This window comes from Mirounga angustirostris, unplaced genomic scaffold, assembly GCF_029215605.1.
Source record: "Mirounga angustirostris isolate CCGP_5_RB_7025 unplaced genomic scaffold, mMirAng1.0.hap1 SCAF_5, whole genome shotgun sequence".
NCBI classification, from domain to species: Eukaryota; Metazoa; Chordata; class Mammalia; order Carnivora; family Phocidae; genus Mirounga; species Mirounga angustirostris.
Genome location: NW_026991713.1, coordinates 102344442 through 102355566, shown reverse-complemented (window position 1 = coordinate 102355566; position 11125 = coordinate 102344442). Strand labels below are relative to the sequence as shown.

Below are 11125 nucleotides of genomic sequence, written 5' to 3'. Positions count from 1 at the left end.
TTTCCATCCTCAGGGTCCTCCCCACCCTGGCCTGGGCCCGTCCACAGCCTATTCCCCTTCTCTCCTCTCCATTCTTCACTCACAAATCAGAACCCTTGGGGGCTTGGGGTCAGGCTGTGCTTCCCAGCTCGTCTGCCCTGCCACCTCAGGGCAGCTGCTGAGCCCAAAAAGGGTCCTCTTGGTCTCCCACCCCAACCAGGAGGGATGGTAGCTCTCTGTGTGTGTTTCTGGGTATAGGTCAGAGTGTATGAGCATCCATGTATATGTGTGCGAAACATATGTATGTAGGTATTATGCACCTCTATGTATTATGTGTCTCTGAGTGTGTATTGGTGGGTGTGTGCACACAGTTGTTTTCTATGTACGTGTGTCTGTGTACATGTGTGTACATGCACACTTCTGTTGCCTGGCAGAGTGAAGCTGTGGGCAGACACCTTCGGCCGGGACCTGTATAACACCGTGACCAAGTACTCCGGCTCACTCTTGCTGCAGAAGGTCAGTAACCCCCACCCAGGGAGCTTGCAGGGTGGTCAGAGGGCAGTCAACCGGGGACTTCTCCTTGTGGAGAAGCAGAGTCCTCTAATCCTCAAATGTCCATGCCGTAAGGGGTCTTAGAGATCATCTAATCCTTTCTCCTCATTTTCAGATGGGGAACTGAGGCCCAGGGAGGGAATGACTTGCCCAAGTCACAGAGCAAGTCAGTGGGGCAGTAGGGTGGAGTGGCCAAGAGCAGAGGGTCAGCTCAGATCCCCCAGAGGCTGGATGGAATCAAATCAGCAAGGGATGGAATCAGATGGGCAAGGGATTTATTTTGGGGGGTTCTGTGAAGAATAAAAGGGAGAGGGAGCAGGTGTGAGCAGAGTGGGATGTAGCCGTGACACCTGTGAGCAGGGACGGGGAGGCCAGAGAAAGGGCGCAACGCCTGCAGGGGCTGCTTGGGCAGGAGAAGTAGATGAGCTGGACTGTGGCCCTCTGCGGGGAGGTCCCAGACCTCCAGTTCTCAGGACCTCCAGCCATGCCCGGCGCTACAGAGCGCCCACATGGGGCCCTCGCTGAGGTCTAGCCCATGCCTGGCGCCCGAGCAGGAAGTGGGGCCTGATGGGCAGGACGGTGCACCAGCTCCCCCTCGCCTTTATTTATTAATTGCTTTATTGCAGATTGATACCGAGTCTGTCCTCTTACTGGATTATAAACAACATCATTTTCTCAGATATTTATAACTCCCAGACCGGGTTTAATAACAGCCTGCCATTCTCTATTATTACCCTTTGCTGAGAGCTTTATATTCACGATTTAATTCTCACCACAACTTCATGAAGTGACTACGATCTTCGCCATTTTCTAAATGTTGCTAAGAGCAAATCTCAGGTTGTTATGCCTGCGCGTGACCACACTGCAGCCCCTTCCTCCGGCCGCTGGTCAGGGCTGGAGGGAGTGAGTGGGGCCAGGCGGGCGGCTCCCTCTCCCGCGCCCCCTGCAGGCCGCTCTAGCAATGACAGCTCGGACCCACTTCCACTCACGTGGAGCTTCCACCCAGCAAAGCACCATGTCCGTTTGATTTTCTCATTTGTGCCCTCCAACCCCGGGTGAGGCAGATACAGCAATAATGACGTGGCCGTTTTGGGTAAAAGCATTCTATGAGCGTGCTCTAAAGCCATGCAGATGTCACATCTTATAGACGAGGAACTGAGTAACTCGCCTGAGGTCACATGGCCACTAGGTTGCCAAATGGGGTCATTAGACATTAGTGACATAAACACTAGGTGAGAGATTATCTCCTTGCGGGCCCAGAGAGTAGACTTGAACCCAGCTCTCTTAACTCTCCTAGGTTCTCCAGTTCCTCCAGCAGCGTGAATACTTACAGCTGCTGCTGAGCTCTGCCCAGGCAGTGAGAATTATAGTTCACACGGTTTGGAGCAGGGGCACGCTGATACCACGGGGCATCAGGGAAAGATGAACTAATGTCTCAGAGTCCCTGTGAGCAGCCCCAGGGAGGCATCATGCTTGCATAAAGAAATCTGGGAGGCCTGGGCCACCCCAGGTCCTCCATTCACTGGCTGTGTGACCTTGGTCAAGTTTGTTGACCTCTCTGAGCCTCGGTCTACTCCCTTTTAAGGACATTAACCACAATGTTAATGTCCAGAGTTCCTGGAACAGAGAGAACTTTGATAAAAGGCAGCTATTAATGTTAGTGGGGGAGATTATACCAGAAGGGGAGAGGCTGTCCTTGCCTCTTGTTGAGTCAACAAGACTTCACAGGTGTGAATGCACTACTTGAGAAGATGGAGGCCACACATAATCATGTACAAGACTACAGGTGCCCATCTCTCCCACTTCCCCTGCACAGAAATACAAGGATGTGGAGCCCAGTCTGAGTATCTCGGAGGTGGATGGCTTAGAGCTGGTGAGGAAGTTCTCAGAGGACATGGAAGCCATGCTCCGCAGGAAAGTAGAGGCTGTCAAGGTACTCTAGGTTCTATGATTTGTGGGGGGTTCCGCCCCAGCCCCCATGACACCAAAATGACCCCCAATGTTGTGCCCCTTTATCCTCTTTGCCACACCATCCTCTTCCTACCTTGAGTGTCTGCCTGTATCCTCATGAGCCAAAAGATCCTTGTAAAGGAGAAAATATTGGAAATAAAGGGAAGAGAGGTGGGGGCTGGAATTTGAGCTCTGCCTGAGGGAACCATGTCCAACACAATAGGATCAATCTACAGTGTTAAGAGGGGTTCTGCATCACAACCTCATATTGAGAGACGGGCACAGAGCAGGTACAGAGTAAGAGTTTTAGGGGTCACCAGCTGAATGAACGGGGAGATGGATGGATGGCTGATGGGTGGAAGGGAATATAGCTGGATGGAGAGTTCGAAAAGCAAGCTCCCTCATCTCCTCTCCCTTTTCTCCTCTCCCCTTTTCTCCTTCCCCTACTCCTCCCTTCATGCTCTCCTCTTCTGCATATCAACCCATCCTTCATGGCACCCACGTGCTCTGAAGGCCACCCAGGCAGCAGAGGTACTTATAGTGCTGGGCCTCGTGCTCAGGTGATTCCCACACTGCACATCCACCTACCCAGTGTCTGTGGGGACCTGGCTGGCTGGAGAGACACAGTCCCTGCTCCACCCAGCCAGAAATCTGGCCATCCAAGACCAGTCTTATCCCCAAAAGGACTCTCTTGGGGGAACCAGAAAAACAAGGAGAGAGGGGATGAAGCTAGGATGGTAGATTGTGCAGGGGAGACTGAGGGCAGGGGTTGGGGAGAGAGCAAGCTTCAGCCTGACCAGCGTGCCTGCCTGGCTCCCCACCTCACCATCAAAACCCACTTTCTGTGAAGCATCAGTGTCAGAGTTGCTGGGGCCTTCTTTCCCACAAGTTACAATTTGCAGCCTCTTTTCTACAGCTTAGGGGAGAGGGATCGTAGCATCAGAGAAGATAACTTGGGGACTAGAGAACTCATCCTAGGCTACAGCAGGAGGACATTGATCTCACATACAACCAACACGGGCAGTAACGTCTGCCTCCTTCTATCTGCAGTGCTGTTTAAAACACCTCTCTGGGCAAAGACATTGGGATGCAGGAATGCACCACTTCGGGTGATGGTCCTTGTGGTGCTAGAACAAAAGTAATCCTGGCACACTCCCAGAGGCCAGGGCTCTGGGCTCTCTGGGGCTCTGGTTGCATTGTCTTTCCCAAGGCTTCAGTGGAGGAAAACCAACAAAAAGATTGCTTGCTCTGCAGATCTCCAAGCACCAGACCCTCTCCTGCTGGGGGTTACGTGGGGGCCTCAGTCACAGGCCCTTCTACAGGGGCATCCATGGGGAAATTTCCTGCAAAGCAGCACTAAAATTATCTTTGCCCTGTGTAATTTCTTCCTCACATCCTAGGGTTTGGGGGTTGGATTATTTTACCTAATATACAGTTGTATGGATAGAGACTCTGAGAGGCTTAGTGGCTTGCACCCTGACAAAGCCAGAATAGGAGCTCAGGTCTTTTCTACCCCGCCCCCCCACCAGACTTATTGAGGTATAATTGACAATAAAAAACAATTGTGTATATTTAAGGTGTGCAAACTGATGACCCAAAAATATACATATACATTGTGAAATACTCTTCTCAACCAAGCCAATCAACAACCATCACCTCAGACAGTTACTTTTTCCTTCCCTCCTTCTTTCCATCCTTCCCTCCCTCCTTCCTTCCTTCATTTATTCTTGTATGTGTAATGAGAACACCCAAGATCTACCCTCTTAGCAAATTGCAAGAACACAATACAATACTGTCAGCTAAAGTCACATTGCTGTGCATCAGTTTTCTACATTAGTTTTCTTATTTCACTCGGCACTACAGCCCCTAAGTCTGTCCATGTTGTTGCAAATGGCAAAATTTCATTCTTTTTTATGACTGAGTAATATTCTATTTTATTTTTTACCACCACTTTATCCATTCAGCTATCAGTGAGCAAACGAGTTATTTCTATATCTTGGCTATTGTAAGTAATGCCACAATAAACATAGGGAAGCATATATCTTTTTGAATTAGTGTTTTCATTTTCTTTGGGTAAATACCCAGTAGTGGAATTACTGGATCATCTACTTTTAACTTTTTGAGGAACCTCCATACTATTTTCCACAGCGGCTGCACCAATTTGCATTCCCACCAGCAGGGCACAAGGGTTCTTTTTTCTTCATATCCTCACCAACACTCGTTATTTCTTGTGTTTTTGAGTTTAGCCATTCTCACAGCTGTAAAGAGATATCTCATTGTGGTTTTAGTCTGCATTTCCCCGATGATTAGTGATATTGAGCATCTTTTCATGTGTCTGTTGGCCATCTGGATGTCTTCTTCGGAAAAATATCTGTTCAGTTCTTCTGCCCATTTTAACTGGATTATTCTGGGGTTTTTTCTGTTACATTGTATAAATTCTTTGTATATTTTGGATATTAATGCCTTATCAGATATATCATTTGCAGATATCTTTTCTCATTCAGTAGGTTGCCTTTTTGTTTTGTTGATGGTTTCTTTCATGTACAAAAGCCTTTTATTTTGCTATAGTCCCAAAAGTTTAATTTTGTTTTTGTTTCCCTTGCCAGAGGAGACATATCTAGAAAAATGTTTCTATGGTCAATGTCAAAGAAATTACTCCTTGTGTTTTCTTCCAGGAATTTTATAGTTTCAGGTCTCACATTTAGGTCTTTAATCCATTTTGAGTTTATTTTCCTGGACAGTGTAAGAAAGTGGTCCAGTTTCATTCTTCTGCATGTAGCTCTCCAATTTTCCTAAATGTAGGTTCATTCTGTTGATTATTTCCTTTGGTGTGCAGAAGCTTTCTGGTTTGATGCAGACTACAAAAGCAAAAATAGGTACAGGTGATGCAATCCCATTTCTATTTTCACTTTTGTTCTCTGTGTTTTTGATATCATATGCCCCCCCCCAAAAGACCAGTGTCAAGAAGCTTTTTCTCTATGCTTTCTTCTAGTAATTTTATAATTTCAAGTCTTACACTTAGGTCTTTATTTTGAGTTGATTTTCATATTTGGTGTGTGATAAGGGTCCAATTTAATTCTTCTGCATGTAAATAGTTTTCCCCACACCATTTATTGAAGAGACTATTTTTTTGCCATTGTGTGTACTTAGCACCTTAAAGATCAGTTGATTGTAAATGTATGGATTTATTTCTGGGCTCTGTTCTGTTCTATTTGTCTATATGTCTGATGTTGTGCCAATACCAACTGCTTTGATTATTGTAGCTTTGTAATATATTTTGAAATCAGGAAAGTGTGATGTGAAATCAGATTTGTTATTCTTGCCCAAGATTGTTTTGGCTACTCAAGGTCATCTATGGTTCCATATGAATTTTATAGTAGTTTTTTCTATTTCTGTAAAGAATGACTTTGGGATTTTGATAGAGATTGCATTGAGTTTCTGGATCACTTTGGGTAGTATGGACATTTTTTTTTGGTATTATTATTCCCATTTTTTTATTATGTTATGTTAGTCACCTTACAGTACACCATTAGTTTTTTATGTAGTGTTCCATGATTCATTATTTGTGTATAACACCCAGTGGTCATCACAACACGTGCCCTCCTTAATACCCATCACCAGGCTACCTCACCCCCCCCACTCCTCCCCTCTGAAACCCTCAGATTGTTTCCTGGAGTCCATAGTCTCTCATGGTTTGTCTCCCCCTCTGATTCCCCCCCCTTCAGTTTTCCCTTCCCCTAATGTCCTCTGTGCTATTCCTTATGTTCCACATATGAGTAAAGCCATATGATAATTGTCTTTCTCTGCTTGATTTATTTCACTTAGTGTAATCCCCTCCAGTTCCATCCATGTCGATGCAAATGGTGGGTATTCATCCTTTCTGATGGCTGAGTAATATTCCATTGTATATATGAACCACATCTTCTTTATCCATTCATCTGTTGAAGAGCATCTCAGCTCCTTACACAGTTTCTTTATCCATTCATCTGTTGAAGGACATCTCAGCTCCTTACACAGTTTGGCTGTTGTGGACATTGCTGCTATGAACATCGGGGTGCATGTGTCCCTTCTTTTCACTACATCTGTGTCTTTGGGGTAAATACCCAATAGTGCAATTGCTGGGTCATAGGGTAGCTCTATTTTTAACTTTTTAAGGAACCTCCATACTGTTTTCCAAAGTGGCTATACCAACTTGCATTCCTACCAACAGTGTAAGAGGGTTCCCCTTTCTCCACAACCTCTCCAACATTTGTTGTTTCCTGCCTCGTTAATTTTTGCCATTCTAGCTGGTGTAAGGTAGTATTTCAGTGTGGTTTTCATTTGTATTTCCCTGACAGCTAGTGATGTTGAACATTTTTTCATGTGTCTGTTAGCCATTTGTATATTTTCTTTGGAGAAGTGTCTGTTCATGTCTTCTACCCATTTTTTTACTTGATTATTTGTTTTTTGGGTGTTGAGTTTGAGAAGTACCTTATAGATCTTGGATACCAGCCCTTTATCTGATATGTCATTTGCAAATATCTTCTCCCATTCTGTCGGTTGTCTTTTGGTTTTGTTGACTGTTTCCTTTGCTGTGCAGAAGTTTTTTTATCTTGATGAAGTCCCAAAAGTTCATTTTTGCTTTTGTTTCCCTTGCCTTTGGAGATGTGTCATGAAAGAAGTTGCTGTGGCTGATGGGTACTATGGTCATTTTAACAATACTAATTCTTCCAATCCATGAAAAAGGATCTTCCTGTGATCTGTGTCTCCTTTAATTTCCTTACTTCCCATGATGCTTTGTAATGCTGGAGTCCTTTTTTTTTTTTTAAGATTTTATTTATTTATTTGAGAGAGAGAGAATGAGAGAGAGCACATGAGACGGGGGAGGGTCAGAGGGAGAAGCAGACTCCCTGCCGAGCAGGGAGCCCGATGTGGGACTCGATCCAGGGACTCCAGGATCATGACCTGAGCCGAAGGCAGTCGCTTAACCAACTGAGCCACCCAGGCGCCCCGTTTTTGTTTTTTTTTTAATTGTGATAAATACACATAATATAAAAGTTACCAGTGGGGCGCCTGGGTGGCTCAATCAGTTAAGCATCCGACTCTTGGTTTAGGCTCAGGTCATGAGCTCAGGGTCATGAGATAAAGCCTGGCATTGGGCTCAATACTGGACATGGAGCCTGCTTAAGATTCTCTCTCCCTCTCCCTCTGCCCTTCCTCCCCTGCTCACACTCTCACATGCTCTCTCTCTCTAAAAAGAAAATAAAATAAATATAAAAGTTACCATTTTAACCATTTTTAAAGTGTATAGTTCAGTGGCATGAGATACACTCCATGAAACTATCATCACTATCTAGTTCCAGAACTTTTCATCCCTCCCAAACAGAAACCCTGAACCCATTAAGCAGTCACTCCCATTCCCTCACCCCCCTGGCTCCTGGCAACCATCAATCTGCTTTCTGTCCATAGATTTTCCATTCTGGATATTTCACAAAAGTGGAATTATACAATATGTAACCTTTTCATATCTGGAGTCTTTCACTTCATGTTTTTAAGGTTCATCCATGTCTTAACATGTATCAGAACTCATTTATTTTTATGGCTGAAAAATTTTCCATTTATGGGTATCCCACATTTTGTTGGGATGTTCATCACTTGATGAACATTTGGGTTGTTTCTATCTTTCGACTACTGAATATATATATTTGTATGCATGTGTGTACAGTAGATACATATGTGAATATATGTATATACACGTACACATTTAATAGACTTTATTTTTTATATTTATTTTTTAAGATTTTATTTATTTATTTCAGAGAGAGAGAGCACACGCACAAGCATGGGGGGTGGCAGATGGAGAAGCGGACTCCCTGTGGAGCAAGGAGCCCGATGCGGGACTCAATCCCAGGACTCTGAGATCATGATCTGGGCTGAAGGCAGACGCTTAACTGACTGACCCACCAGGTGCCCCTAGACTTTATTTTTAAAGCAGTTGTAGGATCACTGCAAAATTTTGAAGAAAGTACAGAGTTCCCATATACCCCTGCCCCCACAAATACAGTCTCCCCAGCTATCAGCGCTTCCCACCAGAGTGGTATATTTGTTACAATTGATGAACCTACATTATCACATCATTATCAGCCAAAGTCCATGGTTTACATGAGGGCTCACTCTTGGTGTGGTACCTTCTATGGGTTTTGACACATACATCCACTGTTATAGATCATACAGAGTATTTTCACTGCCCTAAATAAAATCCTCTGTTTTCTACCTATTCATCCTTCCCTCCCCACAAACCTCTGGCTACCACTGATCTTTTTCCTGTTTCCATAGTTTTGCCTTTTCCAGAATGTCATGTAGTTGGAGTGCAGGATATAGCCTTTTCAGACTGGCTGCTTTCACTGAGTAATATGCATTTACCTTTTGGCCATTGTGAGTAGTGCTGCTATAAACAATTGTGCAGAAGTTAGTGTTTGAGTACCTCTTTTCAGTTTTCTTGGGTATTTTCTTAGCAGGAGAAATTACTGAAGACCTGCTGACCTTGTTTTGCCTATTCATTCTCCCTTTTGTGTTCCTGTCCTGCAGAATCTGGTAGAGGCTGCTGAGGAGGCTGACCTGAACCATGAATTCAATGAATCTCTGGTGGTGAGTCCTCCTGCTCCCAGAGCTGCTGCAGGGAGAGTATAATGACTAATGGCCCAACCCCCACCAAGGGCCAGGGTCACCTGAGTACAAGATACGGAGTGGGGGTTGGGGGGAGGTGGGAGGTCCTACACTGTCTTTTAATGTGCACAGGATTTGTATGAACCTACGATAGTTTGATTCGAAATGCTCTCTGGTCTTTTGAGAAGAGATTTATGGACCAGGTAGGAGAGATAACTCTCAAGACTTGGGGAGCAGGGGACAGAGTGGTAATCCACCCATTCCATAAACGTTTACTGCCAACTGCAATGTGCTAGCCTCTGCAAAGATTAGAAAATCAGGAAGCTCATAGACCAAATAACTTTAGCATATGGCATGTAACGAGCCCATGAGAGTTGGTAAACAGAGTTAAAAGAATACAGAAGGGAAGGGGCAGAGGCTCAGACACTCCTGCAGACAGGGTGGCAGTAGGGACAGCCTCAGGCTGAGGGAGATTTGAGCAGAAAGGGCATGGAGAAGCTGAGGGAAAAGAAAAGACACTGAAATTGGAAAACACAAGATTGAGGAAATTGTGAATGGTCAGCTCTGTATGTCAAACGGATGGTGAAGTGGAAAGTGACTGTGGACAGATAGGAATCCCCTCAACATTGCATGTTAGAGCCAGAAAGCACACTGCTGACTCCTCAGAGGAGCATCGGGGTCACAGGCTGTTTCTTAAAGAAAGAAGCCTCACCACCATTCTGGGTCTCTAGGAGCTCCCCACACTGCAAAAAAAATATGGTGGTACCCATGAGGCTGGCTCTGTCTCTTTACCTCACCTTGGATCTCTAGCTGCCTGTCTCTGGCTCCGATTGGGTCATGCCCACACACGCTTGACAGAGTGGGGAACTGAAGCAATAATCTAGACCATTTACATCAAAAACCAAGTGAATCAACCATGCACTCCAATATCTGGATATGTATTGTCTGTATGCGTGATGCAGATTACTGCCTGAATTGTCCATGGGTGTTGCTGGTATGAATGCTATCAGTCTGTCTGACCCCATCTCTCACATCTGAGTCCTCTCACCTGTGCCATTTCTTTTTCTCTCTCTCACCCTGTGGGCCTCTTGTGTCCACACCATCTGTCCTGCTCGTTCCCTTCCACCCTAGTTTGACTATTACAACTCTGTCCTGATCAACGAGAGGGACAAGAATGGCAATTACGTGGAGCTGGGGGCTGAGTTTATCCTTGAGTCCAACGCGCACTTCAGCAACCTGATGGTGAACACCTCCATCAGCAGCGTGCAGCTGCCCACCAACGTGTACAACAAAGGTAACTCCCTGCCCCACCCCCACCTGGCCCTCTCTGAACAGCTTGTACTGTGAGTTTCAATGCTGTGCCTCTATTTTCCTGAGAAGCCCTGCAGAGTGTAAACTGAGTCTCCACCCTCCTTGGCTGAGAAGAACAAGAAAAAGGATTCTACACAAGTCTGGGCTGAGAGAAAGCTCAGTGTTCCTGGATTAGAGGGTGTTAGTGTGGCTCTCCGAGTGTGAGGTAGCAGGCAGTTGTGAACAGCATTACTGCAGGCTGTGTGTGTGTGGTCAGCGGATGAAGAACTGGTCACTATTGCTTCTGACTTTGTTTCCCCAGCAGTTCCTTCTATAATCTCACCCTTTAGACCCAGGCATTTTAAATGGAGTCTACATGTCTGAAGCCTTGAACCCTGTTTTTGTGGAGAACTTCCAGAGAGACCCAACACTGACCTGGCAATATTTTGGCAGCTCCACTGGATTCTTCAGGATCTATCCAGGTAGGGACATCAGGAGGCATCTCCATGGCCTTCCGGGCTTTTCTGGGAATAGGGCAATAGAGACATTGAAGACAGACCCTGACACTCAGGCCCCCAGTGAATGGACCCCCCCATCCAAAAGTATCTCCAACCCACATTTTGACATTCTTCACAATATGATAAGCACATTTACAAGAAATAGCTGTTGAATGAATGAATGAATGAATGAATGAATGAATGAATGAAAC

The 11125-nt window shown here is 45.3% G+C and overlaps 1 protein-coding gene across 1 annotated transcript in view; it reads left to right on the top strand.

The window, feature by feature from the left end:
* Nucleotides 1–283: 283 nt before the first annotated feature.
* CACNA2D4 (calcium voltage-gated channel auxiliary subunit alpha2delta 4) overlaps nt 284–11125 on the top strand; it is a 120597-nt gene continuing 109755 nt past the window's right edge. The window contains exons 1-5 of the mRNA XM_045869953.2: nt 284–495; nt 2348–2464; nt 9049–9108; nt 10258–10420; nt 10767–10898. Of these exons, the coding sequence (XP_045725909.2) occupies nt 304–495; nt 2348–2464; nt 9049–9108; nt 10258–10420; nt 10767–10898 (664 nt within the window). The 5' untranslated portion in view covers nt 284–303. The remainder of the gene's footprint in view (nt 496–2347; nt 2465–9048; nt 9109–10257; nt 10421–10766; nt 10899–11125) is intronic.